The sequence below is a fragment of the Ovis aries genome, chromosome 4 (genome assembly GCF_016772045.2).
Source record: "Ovis aries strain OAR_USU_Benz2616 breed Rambouillet chromosome 4, ARS-UI_Ramb_v3.0, whole genome shotgun sequence".
NCBI classification, from domain to species: Eukaryota; Metazoa; Chordata; class Mammalia; order Artiodactyla; family Bovidae; genus Ovis; species Ovis aries.
The window spans coordinates 8,316,252-8,334,239 of NC_056057.1; the positions used below are offsets into that span (position 1 = coordinate 8,316,252).

The 17,988-nt window shown below is 41.6% G+C and overlaps 2 protein-coding genes across 2 annotated transcripts in view; one reads left to right on the forward strand and one right to left on the reverse strand.

Annotated features, from left to right (window-relative positions):
* The window catches only part of ABCA13 (ATP binding cassette subfamily A member 13), a 393,578-nt gene that overhangs the window by 324,630 nt on the left and 50,960 nt on the right, over window positions 1-17,988 (reverse strand). The window contains exons 14-16 of the mRNA XM_042248365.1: window positions 16,608-16,795; window positions 15,544-15,683; window positions 3,791-3,905 (exon numbers count right to left, since the gene is read on the reverse strand). Coding sequence (XP_042104299.1) covers window positions 3,791-3,905; window positions 15,544-15,683; window positions 16,608-16,795 — 443 coding nt within the window. The remainder of the gene's footprint in view (window positions 1-3,790; window positions 3,906-15,543; window positions 15,684-16,607; window positions 16,796-17,988) is intronic.
* On the forward strand, window positions 13,079-13,549 carry LOC114114478 (small ribosomal subunit protein eS17-like). Its single transcript, XM_042248366.1, has one exon. The coding sequence runs from the start codon at window positions 13,104-13,106 to the stop codon at window positions 13,509-13,511; it is 408 nt and encodes a 135-aa protein (XP_042104300.1). The 5' UTR covers window positions 13,079-13,103; the 3' UTR covers window positions 13,512-13,549.

The following is a 17,988-nucleotide window of genomic DNA, read 5'->3' on the forward strand; positions in this document are numbered from 1 at the left end:
ACCTTTAAGAAAAATTCAACTTATCAAATTTTTAGATAATATGCAGTCTTGTTTACAGGAAAACATAAATGAAATATTTACTAGGCAATATATTTTCCCACAGAGATTAAATTAATGTGACCATCTGAAAATGTTTTAGAAATCTACGATGTAGTTGCAGACTTTCAGCTTAAATGCTGCTTCTTGCACTAAAAACAATGCATTTTAAAGTTATTTTACTCAATGAGTTGATATGCATGGTCATTAACATCTGCTACTTATTCTAGAAGAATCTTAGCATTCAATTCCTTATTACACCTCAGAGTGTCCTAGTGATAGAGGATGTCCAAATGGCAATACAATTTGCCCCTGTATGATCTAAGGCCAAGTGTTGAGATTTCTCATTCTAAAAGGTAACCACAGTGCTCTGTAAACAATGCTGTACTCCTGACTATTAGAAACGTATTGTTTTAGGTGGTATAAAATAAACTTCTCCTCCAGGAGTTTATTTTTAACACACAAAGAGGTCTCAATGGAGCAGCTCAGCAGTCCTGACAAATCTACACTTACAGTGTGAACCTTCACTTGAAGGAGTTACTACCCCCTCGGACTCAGGAGCAACACGCCCACTTTTGCAGTCCTGGGGCCCTGTGTATTCTGGACTCTGGGAAGGAAACTTGTGCCTGTGTCTACCACACATGCATTCACAGCCCCCTCACCCATGGGCACCAGGCAGCCCTCTATCAGCTCACCAACACTTCTGCAGGGAAACTTCAGAAGAGGCTCAGTGTGTGTGGGTAACAGACCCTTAACACTGAAGTCTGGGACTTCCCCAGCAGTCCAGTGGTTACGACTTCATACTCCCACTGCAGGGGACACGGGTTCAATCACTAGTCAGGGAGCTAAGGGCCTACATGCTGCAGGGCAGATAAGCCCACACACCAAAACTAGAGAAAAGCCTTAATGCCACAGCAAAGAGTCCCCACAGCCAACATTTTTTTTTTTAAGTTAAAAAAAAAAAAAAAAAACACACTTTAATGTCTGCAGAATGAGTTGTGCTGCCGTAAGAAAACCATAAGAAAAGCTTCAATTTTCAGACTTTGTAAGATTTCAGAACTGTGGGTACAGGATTTTGACCTGTTTTGGCTATTATTGCCTTAAAGGGTGAATTACTTTCTGCTGCTGCTACTGCTGCTGCTAAGTCACTTCAGTCGTGTCCGACTCTGTGTGACCCCATAGATGGCAGCCCACCAGGCTCCCCTATCCCTGGCATTCTCCAGGCAAAAACACTGGAGTGGGTTGCCATTTCCTTCTCCAATGCATGCAAGTGAAAAGTGGAAGTGAAGTCACTCAGTCGTGTTTGACTCCCAGCAACCCCATGGACCACAGCCCACCAGGCTCCTCCATCCATGGGATTTTTCAGGCAAGAGTACTGGAATGGGGTGCCACTGCCTTCTCCAGAATTACTTTCTGAACTTCCTTAATTCTACAATCCTGTGTGTAACCCAGCCTGACATAGAATAGAGACAGGATGGATGAGATGCAGGAGTAGTTTTCCTCTCTCAGAGTTGAGATCTGAAAGCAGAAAAACTACAGGCTCGGTTTAGTTTACTATTATTTGTAGAACAGAGAGCTGCTAGCTTGAACCATGGAACATTGAAAACATTTCCTGGGGAAAATTCCATTAGGAAAAAGAAAGCTCGACTCTGAAGAATTTGAGATAAGCCTTACTCAAATCCAGCCATGCAGAGAAATACATGCACAAAGAGATTGTGTTATTGGTACAGAAGAATGCAGAACGATCTTGTTTTTCAGTAGCAACTGGAGGTGATGGAGCAGTAATAGTCGGATGACTGAGAACCGAGTCAGAACTGCTACTACTAGCAATGATGCTGCCTCCCACATTTATATCACCTTACAGTTTATTAAGCCTTTTCTTGACTATCATCTTCGTTCATTCCTACAACATCCCTTTGAAGTAAATATCATTATTTCCATTTCATGAGGAAAGAAACATTTCAGCATATTTGAAGTTAGCAAATTCAAACTGCTATTGTACAGCAGGAACCAGGTATGGGCTGCGTTTTCTCATTTCAAGCTCAGCTGTCTTAATATTGATGGTACTTAGTGTCTATTCTTCTTCATTCATTCATCAAGTCAACACCTCGGAACCTAGCACCTGTCATGAAAGATGGGTTTCCATGGTGACTCAGATGGTAAAGAATCTGCCTGCAATGCAGGAAACTTGGGTTCAATCCCTGGGTCAGGAAGATCCCCTGGAGAAGGGAATGGTTACCCACTCCAGCATTCTTGCCTACAGAATTTCATGGACAGAGAAGCCTGGTGGGCTACAGCCCATGGGGTCACAGTCAGACACAACTGAGCAACTAACAGTACTACTATCATTAAAGACACTGTGCCAGCTGCTATGGATCTACAAATATAAAATTAAAACATGCCCTTGGAGCATCTAGACTAGTTTCATTGCTGGTTTTCTGTGTTATTAAGTAGTTGAGACCTTCAGGAAAGTGAGGAAACCTAACTCACGTGAGCAACGGGCTGATTCTCCAGAGGGTCCATCCCCTGCTATTCCTCCTGTGCCCACTAATAGCTGAGCTTGAAAAGCTTCCCGGGATTTTTCCATCTATGTTTATCAGTGATATTGGCTTGTGGTTTTCTTTTTTGCATTGTCTTTGTCTGGTTTTGGAATCAGAGTGATGATGGCCTCGTAGAATGAGTTTGGAAGTGTTCCTTCCTCTACAGTTTTTTGAAAGAGTTTTAGAAGGATAGGCATTAGCTCTTCTCTAAATGCTTGAGAGAACATGGAAACTTACATTAGCATCTGTAAAATAGATAGCCAATGGGAATTTGCTGTATGGCTCAGGAAACTCAAACAGGGGCTATGTATCAACCTAGAGGGGTGGGGTGGGGTGGGAGATGGGAGGGAGGTTCAAAAGGGAGGGGATATATGTATACCTATGGCTGATTCATGTTGAGGTTTGACAGAAAAGAACAAAATTCTGTAAAGCAATTATCCCTCAATTTAAAAAACTAATTAAAAAAAAAAAAAAAGCTTCCCAGGAGTGATGGATCCCAATGATGGATAGATGTTATGGGATGCTTCTTAAGCTTTGACCTACACCAGAGCCACCTGTAGAATTCTCCATATCTACAGAAATCTGAGTCCCACACATAAGCAAGATTTAGCATGTCTGGAGCAAAGTTCAAGCACTTGTATTTTCAGCCAAGTTTACAGATAAATTTCATCCATTTCCAAGTTTGAGAACTACTACTCTAAGGCAAAGCTTCTGTCACATCATGTCCCAACACACCCCACAGACAATAAAGTGTGCTTTTAAACTGTACACAGTATCCATAATTATACAATAAAATGTCCATTTCAGTACATGCACTGAAAGAGTATAGGAGTATATAATCTGGCAGATTTGGTCCAAAGATCACTTCTCTCCCAAAAGTCTCCAGAACTTTAGACTCTTAAATCATTGACCCCCAGTGTAAACTCTAAGTAAATAGATAAGACTATTTTTCAAAGAATGATTTTTTTGTAGTGGAGGGATTTTATAATAAATTACATTCTCAAAAGGAAATCTTATTCCTCTAATTTGTTTCCTTTCAAAATCCATGGAAACGTGAGTCATGTATTCTATGATACAAATATTTATTGAGAATTTAATACATATGAAAGACTTTATCAACAGCTAAATCAGGATCTCATGTTTTAAAGCAAGAGTTTTGTTTATTTCAAATAATAGTTAAGTCAAGGCCCAGAAGTTGAATTCTAAAAACTCACCTGGACATGGAAGCTATTGGAGTCTTGATCAAGTTATTCAAAAATGCAAAATAATTATCACTGATGCTTTTCCAATCCATGTGCTCTTTATAACAAGGAGATTCCTCAGAGAAACCTAAACGGAAAGGCATTTCATATATTGATTTCAAATTGGGTAAAAGGTCAAGTCTAGTAAAGTGAAAATGCTACAGTGTCTCAGTTAACACAGCTGAAAGTGTAACAGAAGAGGATTAGAAGTCCTTCTCATTTGTCTCCCACTTCCGGCCAAGTTGAGGTGCCCTTGGCCATCAAGCGATGTAGGACACAGACCCATGAACTACAGAAAATAAACAAAGTGAGACCTTCCAGGCTGTGACTCAGACAGCAGGAACAGAGCTGGGGCCTGGTGGGCGTCCTGAGTTGAGGGAAGAAAGTTCAGGGTCAGGAGAATTTACAGGACAGGGGAGCAGAACTAAGGAAGCTGAACAGCGAATTTTCTGCCGTCTGCCCTCTCCAAGTACACAGCTGAGGACAAATTGATCCATGCATGAGAAGGGGCTCCCTGAGACCAGGGAAAGACCCAGGCCAAAATTAAAGATTAAGGAGCCAGGAACTTCCTTGGCGGTCCAGTGGTTAAGAATCTGTCTCCAGACACAGAGAATAGATGTACGGACACAGGGGTGTAGGGGAAGGACAGAGTGGAAGGATGGAGGGAGTAGCAGGGAAACATATACATTACCATATGTAAAATAGACAGCCAGAGGGACTCAAGGAATTCAAATCGGGGCTCTGTGACAGCCTAGAGGGGTGGGATGGGGCAGGAGGCGGGAGGGAGATTCCAGAGAGAGGGGACATACATATACCGGTGGCTGATTCGTGTTGATGTATGGCAGAACCCAACACAATACTGTGAAGCAATTATCCTTCAATAAACAAATTAATTAAAAGAAGAATCCACCTGCCAATGCAGGGGACACGGATTTGATTCCTAGTCCAGGAAGATTCCACATGCTAAGGAGCCACTGTGCCAGAAGTACTGAGCCCGTGCTCTGCAACGAGAGAGGCCACCACAGCGAAGAGCCCACACACCAAAACCAGAGAGAAGCCCCCGCGTGAAGCAACAAAGACCCTGCTCAGCCAGTAAATAAACGAACAATTAACTGGCCAGGGATCACACAGGACCGGGAAAAAACTTTGAACCCATTAATCAGACTGGAGTGATCCATGATGTGTTAGACATTGAGGATAAGATGCAAAAAAAGGGTCGTGACTCAGTAATGGGATATTTACAACCTCTCTAAGCACTGCTCCAGCCCTGCCCAACAAATCTTAAAAGCAAGACCCTAAAGGATCAAACTATTTCAAGCAATGTTTCCGATAAAAGGAAAACAAGATAATAAGCACAAAACAAGGTTAAATTCATAATATTTAGCATTCACTCAAAAATTACAAGGCATGCAGAAAAAGCAGGAAAAGGCTTACCCAGAATTGACAGAATTCAAGTAGAATTAGTAGAGAAGAGGACTCATCACATAAAACAGTTTATAATACTTAAACCCCAATTAAAAGGCAAAATTTGTCAGGTCAGACAAAACTAGAACTAATTATATGTTGCATGTACAAAAAGACATAAAAACTTAAAAGTAAAAAGATGAAAAGGACATATCACCCTACATTTTCAAAAGGAAGCTTTCAGACGAAGTAGATGTCAGATGATAATATCATTGCTATTCCATAACCATAAAAACAACAATTAATCAGGAAGACATAACAATTCTAAATCTTTATGCACATTGTAACAGAGATTCAAACCATATGACACAAAAACTGATGAAATACAGGATAAACAGACAAAGCCACAATTATAGTTGGAAATTTCAATAGCTCTCTCCAAATAATTGATAGAAGAGGAAGACAAATATGAGGATACAGATTTCTACAATACTATCAGATAACATGATCTAACTGATGCTTAAAGAATGCCCCACATGACAACAACATTGTACATATTCTTTCCAAAAGCAATGGGATGTTTTATAAGATCATGCATATTATAGACTATAAAAAATAATCTCAATAAATGTAATAAGATTAGAGTCATACAAAGAATGTTCATGGATTAACTAAATTAGAAATCAATGACATAATCTTTGATATTAATTTCTCATTTTGATAATAATTTCGCATTTAAATGCATTTTTCTCTGCAATCACCTTCTGTGTTTTTTCAGTTTTTTAACTTTATTGAGGTTTGATACAGATTTCTAACATAATTCCACAGTGGTAAGAGAATAGACTCTATATGATCTCAATACCTTTAGACTATGAATTTTTGCACCTTGTTTAATGTCCCTGGATATGTTCCAGTATCTCCTAGTTTACAGTCTATGAGAAATTGAATAGAATTTATATCCTGCTGTTGTGTGAAAATTGTATAAATCTTAATTTTGTTGAACTGGTTCATAGAGCTTTTCAGGTCTATAATACCCTTCTACTTTTCTGTCTATTCAGCCTATTAATTTCTGAGAGTTTGATATTGAAACTTCAACTAAAATCTTAATTTATCTACTTAAAAGATAATTGTAATATAGTGGAACTTTGTTCTGTATTTTCCAAGTTTCCTATAAATATGTTATCATACTTTCATAATTTAAAAAAAAGAAATCAATGACATAAATATACCTGGTAAACAGCTTACAGGTCAAAAAGAAATCAAAAGGTAAATTAAAAAGCACTTTAAATTTTTATGAAAATGAAAGTACAGTATACTAATATTTGTGAGATGCCATCTAAGAAAATGTACTTAGGAAGAAATTTATACCATTAAGTTCCTGTACTGGAAAAAAATAAAGATTTTAGCTTCCAAGTTAAGAAAAGAGAAATGAAGAGTCATTTACACTTCCAGTAAGTAGGAAAAAGAAAATAATAAAGATCAAGGTGGGAATTCAGGAAATAGGAAAAAGAAAAACAATGAGCAGAAAATGAACAAAACCAAAGGCTTCTTATTTGAGATCAGTAACACTGACAAACCTCTGACAGAGGGATCAAGCAAAAAGAAAGGCATACATTACTGATAAGGGGTGTGAGAGAGGCAAAGACTTTACAGATTCTCTAACAATCAGAGAGCAACATGGGAATCAGGGTACTAGCCCTCCACAAGATGGAAAATCCATGTATCACGTGTAGTTAGCCCTCCAGATCACATCCCCCATATCTGCAGATTCAACCCACTGCGGATCACACTGAAAAACATCCACGCACAAGTGAACCAGTGCAGGACAAACCCATGATGTTCAAGGGTCAGCTGTGTTGTAAAAAACGTATAACACTAAATTAGACACTTCAGATGAAAGAGAAAAATTCCTCAAAGACGCAATCTACCAAAGCCCATGCAAGAAGAAACAGACCATCTGAATGACCTTTAGCTATTAAATAAATTGAAATTTTAGTTTAAAATCTTCCTACAAAGAAAGCAAAAGGCCCAGATGGCTTCACTAGTGAAATATACCACATGTTTAAGGGAGAAAAAATACACAAAGTCTTCCAGAAAACTAAAAAGGGGAAAATACTTTTCAACTCATGAGGCCAGGATCACTCTGATAACACAATAAGATAAAGATATTAAAAGAAAGCAAAGCTACAGTCCAATATCTCTCATAGCACAAATGTAAAGTGTTAAATAAAATTTTAGCACATTGAATTCAATAATATACAAAAAAAGATTTATGCCTTACCAGTTGGGATTTATCCCACTTACACAAAGTTGGTTTAACATTATATATATATTTCATTAGCATTTCAATAGCATAAAAACATTAAATATTAAGACAACTACAGTGAAAAACTACAAGTTGTTAAGGGAAAGTAAAGTAGACACAAATAAACAGAATTACTCTATGTTAATGAGTCAGGAGACTCATTATTACCAGAAAAATGTCATTCTCCCTTAAATTTACGCATAGATTCAATTCAATCCAATTAAAAAACTCTAGCAGGATTTTGAGAATCTGACAAGCATTCAGATTGGAAATTGCAAATGACTTGGAATAGCTAAAAACTTTTTTTTAAGAAAACGCAGTTGGAAAGCTTACACCACTTGATTAGGGTTTACCATTAAACTATAATAATCAAGATCAGGTGATACTGGTGTAGAGATGACCAGAACAGATTAAACAGTGCAGAGAAAGAGCCATGAATTTGCACAATGTATTTTAACAACAGTGCAAATGTAGTCAGTGGAGAGAGAAGAATTGTCACAATAAATTTTTCTGGAGCAATTGGATCTCCATGTGCAAAAAATAATAAAATCTGATATACTCATACATCATGTATAAAAATTAACTCAGAATGCACCATAGACCTTGTTTAAAACCTAAGGCTATTAACCTTCTAGAGGAAAACATAGCTCAAAAATCTCTGCGACCTTGAGAGTTAGCAAAACTTCTCAGCTACAATACCAAAAGCATGATCCACTGGGGAAAAAAGAAAAAGATAAGAAGAACTTGATCAAAATCAAACCTTTTGCTCCTGGATGACACTGTTGAGAAAACTGGAAAGACAGGCTTGAGAGTAGGAGAAAATATTAGCAACAGACATATGTGATAAAAGTCTTCTATATCTTACCTTTTCAAGGAAATTTCAGACTCAACAATAAAGAAACATACAGCCTAATTTTAAAACTGGGGAAATGATGTCAATAGACAATCCATGGCTAACGATGCACAGAGGATATGTAAGCACATGACAAGACAGCTGTTCAGATCACTAGTCGTAAATGTGAATGAAATCCATAATGAGATACCACACCTACTAGAATGGCTAAAAGTTTCTAAACTGACCACACCAAGTGCTAGTGAGGATGTGGCAGGATCAGAACTCTCTGGTAGAAAGGGTGCTGGTTGAAACTGCAAAAGGTACAACCTTGAAAAACAGTTTGTCAGTTTTTTTAAAAGTTAGGTGTGCACGTACCATATAATCCAGCCATTTTACTTCTAGAGGGAAAAAAAGCGTATTTCCATTAAAAACTCTATTTTCAGTAGCCAAAAACAAGAATCATCCCAAATTGTAAGTCACGTGAATGCATAAACAATCTATGATGTATCCACACTCAGCAGTCAAGAGTACGCATACCACCTCATGAATGAAGCCAAAGCTAATTAGTTCTAATTAATGATAGTAAGTAAAAAGATATCAGAGAACACGCTATATAATTCCATTTGTATATATTTCTAGAAAAGGAAAAAACTAGTTGATGGCAACCAAGGGCAGATCAGTGGTTGCCTGGGGACAGGAGTCGGGGATGGAATTAACACTGAGAAGAGATGGGCACAGCCCTGTCTTAACTATAATGATTAGCTTCATGGATACACACACACACGTGTCAGGACCCAATAAATAGTATATCTAAACACGTGAGATCTGTTGTTCAGTTCAGTTCAGTCGCTCAGTCATGTCCGACTCTGCAACTCCAAGATTCGCAGCACGCCAGGCCACTCTGTCCATCACCAATTCCCGGAGTTCACTCAAACTCATGTCCATCGAGTCGGTGATGCCATCCAGCCATCTCATCCTCTGTTGTCCCCTTCTCCTCCTGCCACCAATCCCTCCCAGGATCAGTCTTTTCCAATGAGTCAACTCTTCACATGAGGTGGCCAAAGTATTAGAGTTTCAGCTTTAGCATCAGTCCTTCCAGTGAACATCCAGGACTGATCTCCTTTAAAATGGACTGGTTGTATCTCCTTGCAGTCCAAGGGACTCTCAAGAGTCTTCTCCAATACCACAGTTCAAAAGCATCAATTCTTTGGCACTTAGCTTTCTTCACAGTCCAACTCTCACATCCATATATCACCACTGGGAAAACTATAGCCTTGACTAGACAGACCTTTGTTGGCAAAGTAATGTCTCTGCTTTTGAATATGCTATCTAGGTTGGTCATAACTTTCCTTCCAAGGAGTAAACATCTTTTAATTTCATGGCTGCAGTCATCATCTGCAGTGATTTTGGAGCCCAAAAAAATTAAGTCTGACACTGTTTCCACTGTTTCCCCATCTACTTCGCATGAAGTGATGGGACCAGATGCCATGATCTAAACATGTGTGATCCGTTATACATAGCAATTATATTTCAATAAAGCTAATTTTTAAAAAGAACCCCTTCTCATTTAAGGCAAGTAATTTAACCTCTCTAGCACCTATTTCAGAGGCAAAATTACATAAAACTTGCAGTTTTTATGCTTCACTGAGTTCCCACTGCAACAGATTGGCTTATGTATATATAATTTCATAAGTGTTTAAGATGGGGAAAAAGATGGTAACCATCTCGAAAAAGAGCACAGGTGTATATGATTAATATCAGATTTTTTCTAAAGCAAATGCTACCAGAAAAACCAGTCTGTACAGTATAACTTTTTTAAACAAAAGGAAAAACAGAATCCACTAAAGTGAATTCTGTGGCCACTGTTTGTGGTACATTATTACTCTGGCATCATTTTTGTGGGGAGAAAAGGAATTAGTATCTATGGCAACTGCCTAGAAGTACTGCACTGGGCATTTTATGTACATTAGCTTGCTTAATCCTCATAAGGACCCAGCAAAGTAGACCATATAATTTCTATGTCACAAAGGAGAAAACTAACTGCAATGAGAGGCCAATAACTCACTCAGTAAAGTCTGTATCACAAACAGGGTTTGCTCCCAACTCCATCTGCCTGCCAAACTGCCTGCACTCCGCAGTTTAAATACTTACAGCAGAATCCAGTTATTAGAACACTTAGCTAGTATCTCTATTATAGCTGAAACTCCAATACTTTGGCCACCTCACGTGAAGAGTTGACTCATTGGAAAAGACCCTGATGCTGGGAAAGATTGAGGGCAGGAGGAGAAGAGGACGACAGAGGATGAGACGGTTGGATGGCATCACCGACTCAATGGACATGGGTTTGGGTGGACTCCGGGAGTTGATGATAGACAGGGAGGCCTGGCGTGCTGCAGTCTGTGGGGTCGCAAAGAGTCAGACACGACTGAATAACTGAACTGAACTGAACCATTATAGATAAATAACAAATTCTTACTATGTGCAGTTGGTTTTGTTTCCTACTGGAGGAAGGAGAAATTTGCAACGTGTAGCCTAAAGATGAACGCTGATCAATAGGCTTGGTCCTAGTGCTACGCTGTTCTGAAGTTCACACTCTGACTCAGTACGTCTGACATGCGCTCTCAGACGGTGCTGATGCCACTGGTCCAGGGACCACACTTTGAGTAGCAAAGATATATGTGAATCAGGAGTGTGTAACTCATCCAACACAATCAAGAAAAGGCCCAGAGCCACTAACTTCCCTTGACCATTATTGATCAAATAATGTTTCCATGTGACCATCGAAACTGCCTGACAACACGTTCACTACCCAAAGCCTTAGAATCTGAGTGTGTTCAATATAGAAAGACTTGCAGGTCTGATGTAAAACATGACATATCAACATGTGTGGGATATATGCAGAACTTTGCATAGGGGAAATGTACAGTCCTGAAAGCATATATTAGAAAAGAAAATCTGAGAATCAAGAATCTAGAAAAAGAACATCAAACTAAATTTACTAGAAGGAAGGAAATAAAGACCAAAAACAGAGATCAGTGAAACAGGAAAAAAACATACAGCAGAAACCAATAAAACTTAGTTCTTTGTCAGAGGAGGCTGCATTTCTGCAGTGGAGCATGTTTAGGCAGAGTTCAGCCCCAAAGAATTGATGCTTTTGAACTGTGGTGTTGGAGAAGACTCTTGAGAGTCCCTTGGACTGCAAGGAGATCCAACCAGTCCATTCTGAAAATCAACCCTGGGATTTCTTTGGAAGGAATGAAGCTGAAGCTGAAACTCCAGTACTTTGGCCACGTAATGCGAAGAGTTGACTCATTGGAAAAGATTCTGATGCTGGGAGGGACTGGGGACAGGAGGAGAAGGGGACGACAGAGGATGAGATGGCTGGATGGCGTCACGGACTCGATGGACATGAGTCTGAGTGAACTCCGGGAGATAGTGATGGACAGGGAGGCCTGGCGTGCTGTGATTCATGGGGTCACAAAGAGTCGGACACGACTGAGTGACTGAACTGAACTGAAGCCCCTGCAAGGATCCCTCCAAAGGGAAGCGACTGGTCAAGCTTGCAGGCACCACAGTGAAGATTCCTGAATTTGACATTAGTAGTTTTGTGATGTCCTCCAGGAATGTAATCTGCATGAGCTATGGAATGAAGTTATACCCAACTCATAGGTTGCCATGAGGATTGTGTGTGATTATCAATGTTAGAGACTTCTGAACCTGGGCCTCTGGCTGATGGTGAATATGTTTGTAGCCTGTGTTTCTGGAAATGGTAGAACTGCGCAGAAATATGCGATGAAAAGGAGGACAAGGTGTTAAAGCAGGACGTTAACGTGCAGGTTGTTGTTTTTTAGTCGCTAAGTCATGTCTGACTCTGTGTGACCCCATGGACTGTAGCCTGCCAAGCTTCTCTGTCCATGGGACTTCCCAGGCAAGAATACTGAAGAGGGTTGCCATTTCTTTCTCTAGGGGATCTTCCCGACCCAGGGATTGAACCCATGTCTCCTGCATTGGCAGGCGGATTCTTTACACTGAGACACCAGGAAAGCCCAACATGTAGGATGAGCACCCAACACAGAAGAACACAGCCAACCTACTGGAGAAGCCACGTGGACCCAGCTCTGTATATGGGGTACAGAGCCCGGAGAGTAACAACAGTGAACGCAGGGACCCCTCTCATGGCTGATGAGTCTGATACCAAGAACCAGAGACATGGGGTCTCTAGCGGCCCCTCGGATCAGTTTGAGGAGGAAGGAAGGAGTGTTAGATGGACATGGCCACAGAAAAGGAACAGGAAACTGTCATCCCCAGGCCCCAATCCCCAAGCTCCAAGGAGATGCTGATGACCGCATGGGACCAGAGCCTGTGTAACACAGGGGAACCAGGGCACGTGGTTCCCAAGGCAGATGGAAGCACACCACCGGCTCTAGACCCAGAAGAGGCTGACGCAGAGATGGAGGTGTCTCCCTGCCAGCATCTTCCCTAAAAACAAAGCCTCTCGGAGACCAGTATGATTCTCTGTGAGTTCTGTAGTTGCAAGTTGTAAAGTTCGTACTTTACGGGGCTTCTGGCTTTGGAACTGGTAAGGAGAGAGGGGAGTCTATTTGCCACGGGTACTTGGGCAGGCACACTGCCAAGGAAGGTGGTACTGCACACAGAGCATCCGGACTTTCAGAGGCTGGGTTACGATGAGTCTGTACAGATAAGAATTTATGGGCCAGCTCTTTTACCAAGGACCCGCCAACATGGGCCGCGTTCGCACCAAAACCATAAAGAAAGTGGCCCGGGTCATCATTGAGAAGTATTACACGCGCCTGGGCAATGACTTCCACACCAACAAGCGGGTGTGCGAGGAAATCGCCATTATTCCCAGCAAGAAGCTTCGCAATAAGATCGCAGGCTACGTCACACATCTGATGAAGTGGATTCAAAGAGGCCCTGTGAGAGGTATCTCCATCAAGCTGCAGGAGGAGGAGAGAGAGAGGAGAGACAATTACGTGCCTGAGGTCTCAGCCCTGGATCAGGAAATCATTGAAGTAGATCCTGACACTAAGGAAATGCTGAAGCTGTTGGACTTTGGCAGTCTGTCCAACTTGCAGGTCACTCAGCCTACAGTTGGGATGAACTTCAAAACACCGCGTGGAGCCATTTGAGTCTTTCTGCTGTGCTGTAATATTTTCAATAAACCTCGCAAAGAGGACACTAATAGATGGAGAAATATACCATGTTCATGGATTGGAAGAATCAATATAGTGAAAATGAGTATACTACCCAAAGCAATTTACAAATTCAATGCAATCCCTATCAAGCTATCAGCCACATTTTTCACAGAACTAGAACAAATCATTTCAAGATTTGTATGGAAATACAAAAAACCTCGAATAGCCAAAGCAATCTTGAGAAAGAAGAATGGAACTGGAGGAATCAACTTGCCTGACTTCAGGCTCTACTACAAAGCCACAGTCATCAAGACAGTATGGTACTGGCACAAAGACAGACATATAGATCAATGGAACAAAATAGAAAGCCCAGAGATAAATCCACACACATATGGACACCTTATCTTTGACAAAGGAGGCAAGAATATACAATGGAGTAAAGACAATCTCTTTAACAAGTGGTGCTGGGAAAACTGGTCAACCACTTGTAAAAGAATGAAACTAGATCACTTCCTAACACCGCACACAAAAATAAACTCAAAATGGATTAAAGATCTAAATGTAAGAACAGAAACTATAAAACTCCTAGAGGAGAACATAGGCAAAACACTCTCAGACATAAATCACAGCAGGATCCTCTATGATCCACCTCCCAGAATTCTGGAAATCAAAGCAAAAATAAACAAATGGGATCTAATTAAAATTAAAAGCTTCTGCACAACAAAGGAAAATATAAGCAAGGTGAAAAGACAGCCTTCTGAATGGGAGAAAATAATAGCAAATGAAGCAACTGACAAACAACTAATCTCAAAAATATACAAGCAACTTATGCAGCTCAATTCCAGAAAAATAAACGACCCAATCAAAAAATGGGCCAAAGAACTAAATAGACATTTCTCCAAAGAAGACATACGGATGGCTAACAAACACATGAAAAGATGCTCAACATCACTCATTATCAGAGAAATGCAAATCAAAGGTACCACTTCACACCAGTCAGAATGTCTGCGATCCAAAAATCTGCAAGCAATAAATGCTGGAGAGGGTGTGGAGAAAAGGGAACCCTCCTACACTGTTGGTGGGAATGCAAACTAGTACAGCCACTATGGAGAACAGTGTGGAGATTCCTTAAAAAATTGCAAATAGAATTACCTTATGACCCAGCAATCCCACTGCTGGGCATACACACCGAGAAACCAGAATTGAAAGAGACACATGTACCCCAATGCTCATCGCAGCACTGTTTATAATAGCCAGGACATGGAAACAACCTAGATGTCCATCAGCAGATGAATGGATAAGAAAGCTGTGGTACATAAACACAATGGAGTATTACTCAGCCGTTAAAAGAATTCATTTGAATCAGTTCTGATGAGATGGATGAAACTGGAGCCGATTATACAGAGTGAAGTAAGCCAGAAAGAAAAACACCAATACAGTATACTAACACATATATATGGAATTTAGGAAGATGGCAATGACTACCCTGTATGCAAGACAGGGAAAGAGACACAGATGTGTATAACGGACTTTTGGACTCAGAGGGAGAGGGAGAGGGGGGGATGATTTGGGAGAATGACATTCTAACATGTATACTATCATGTAAGAATTGAATCGCCAGTCTATGTCTGATGCAGGATGCAGCATGCTTGGGGCTGGTGCATGGGGATGACCCAGAGAGATGTTATGGGGAGGGAGGTGGGAGGGGGTTCATGTTTGGGAACGCATGTAAGAATTAAAGATTTTAAAATTTAAAAATAAAAACTAAAAAATAAATAAATAAAATAAAATAAAATAAAGAATTTATGGGCCAAAGTGGGCCAGTTTTGAGTGGAAACAGTCACTGCGCTGGGACCTGTGGTCAGTCTTGTTATCACTGAGAGAGTACAGCTCAGTGTGCCTGCGCTGGCAAGCCCCTGCTGTCAGCCCCCTCCCCTCGGGGGGATTGCTCGTCTCTGAGGAAGCTGTGCTGCCGCAGTGAATGCGGAAAACACCCACATGGCTGGAGTCGAGAGCACTGACTTACCCAGTGAACTGCTCTGGATACCCTCATGCTTATTCACATATTGAGCCACTTCACAAGTCTTCCCGATAAACCCCATGAAGGCTTTCCAGAAGTGTGTATGTTCCAGGAATGATTGTGCTTTCTCAAGTATATGAAACATCCTGCAATTAAAACCAATCCAGAAAAAAAAAACAAATTTTAATAATGGTTTTCCAGAAGGTCTTATTACAAACTCATCTAAATACAAATATATACAAATGTCTGGCAATCCGGTTATATAGGAAATTAGAAACTTTGAAATCGTTTTCTTATTTATGAACATTCCAATCCTGATTTGCAAAATGAGGAAAAATTATTTTATGGAAATGCATAAAACATAAGACAAAAAACCAAGAGAGGAGAAAGTGGGAAATTAAAGGATACGATATGAAGTGACTTCTGAGTTACGAAAAATACATTTCCTATTTGACATATTTGACTGTGAACATCCCAGCCGCTGAGGAGAATGGAAATTCGTTCCACGTACAATCCATGGTTTGAGAAAATAAAAACAAGGCAGATTTTCTGGAGAAGCACAGCTCCTTTGAAAGCCACTTGCAGGCAATTCACGCTAGCACCCTCAGTGACGTGATAAACAGCACCTTAGGGAACCTCCCTGGTGGGCTAGTGGTTAAGAATCTGTCTTCCAGTGCAGGGGATGTAGGCTTAAACCCTGGTCGGGGAGCTAAGATCCTACATGCCCCAAAGCAACTTTAAGCCCTCTCACCTCAACTAAGACCAAACGCTGCCAAATATATATATATTTCTGAAATAAATAAAGCTCCTTGGACTAAATGAGGGTTCTAGATTTCCTGTGAAAGATTAAGCCAACAGTTAAAAGGGACGGTTTACTATTTTATATCCTGTAGATGCTTTCCAATAGTACCAAACAGGCTAATATTTTTAAAATAGAAAAATAAATTAAGCAACTATTTATTTTAAGTAGACTATGCCATGCTGACCTATTGCTCACATAGAAGGAAGCCACGAGAATCCCTTCGGTTTCCAATAGTGCAGACGTTTTTCACCTAACAGCTACTACTTACACCGTGAAGAAAAGCTGGTCCGCACAGTCAGCAGCAGAGACATCAGCTCTCAGTAGCCGCAGGAGCCGGGTGCAGGGCAGGCTCGCTTCCCGCAGCTGCGTCCCCAGATCCTGCCAGTCCGGGGCATCTTCTGGTATCGAAACTGGCATACTTGTGTGCCCAGCAATGACTGCTTGCAAAAGATGACTCTGCAAAGGCAGAGACAGCATGGCTTGTGGTCCGTAAAGTGATTAAACTGTGGGCAATTGTGATGCAGCCTCGTCCTGTGCTTACTTAGCAGTGGGTCCCTTTGAACTGCACCACGAAGGGTTGGGACCACTGAGTCCTGGACTTGTGTCTCTGTTCACTTGAACAAACCCCAAATTCAGCCTCAGGCAGATATCAACCAGAGAGCACCTACTCTCCAAGCCCATCTATACTGGCTTGTTGCCCGTGTGATCCCAATGGAGCAGACTTCCAAGCATCACAGCCCTGTAACTGCTCCCTGCAGCTCATCGAGGCTGGGCAGAGACCCACATTTAACCAGCGCAGAGCAGAAGGACATGGCCCTTCCGGCCCCACCCTTTCTGAGGACATCGGCTCCCAGCCCCACTCTCTTGCCTGGGATCGCAGGCTGCCACAGGAGAAGTGTGGCCACCCTGCTGGGGGCCACATGAAGAGGCCACAAGGAGCAAAGGGACCCTGGCACTTGGAGGAGACAGCCGCCCCAACCCATGTTCCAGCTACCCCCCAGACCCCCGCAGCTACAAGAGAGGTGTCTGGGGGGACCATCAGAACCACCTGCTGCACTCTGGGGGTTCGATAGTGACACATAACCTAAGCCCCATCAGAAAGGCTATCACATGTACATAAATATATAAACATAACGGGCTCACAGTACCAGCAGATGCTGGTGCTATTGGCTCCATTTGTGTGCTCAGTCGTGTCTGACTCCGCAACTCCGTGCCTGCCAGGCTCCTCCATCCACAGAATTCTCCAGGTAAGAATCCTGGAGTGGGTAGCCATTCCCTTCTCCAGGGGATCTTCCTGACCCAGGGATGGACTCTGAGTCCCCTGTATTGGCAGGCAGGTTCCTTACCACTGAGCCACCTGGGAACCCATGGGCGCCATGACATAGGCCTTACAGATACAGAGAAACGTGGTGGGCTTTCTGTCGGGAAAGAGTGTACAAACCGATAGCAGAAAAACAGCTGTGCCAACAGGTGATGGCCTCCGTGCCTGCACACACCTTCCCTCTGGCCAGCACTCTCCCCGAGTTCTCCTTGCTTCCAGCCTCAAGCCTCCTTAAGAGCTCATACACTCATCCAGGAGGACGCACCCCACCAGGGACCCAGGCTGCCCCCTGCCCTCCTCAGTCAGGCCAGCGTGCACCCTTCCACCC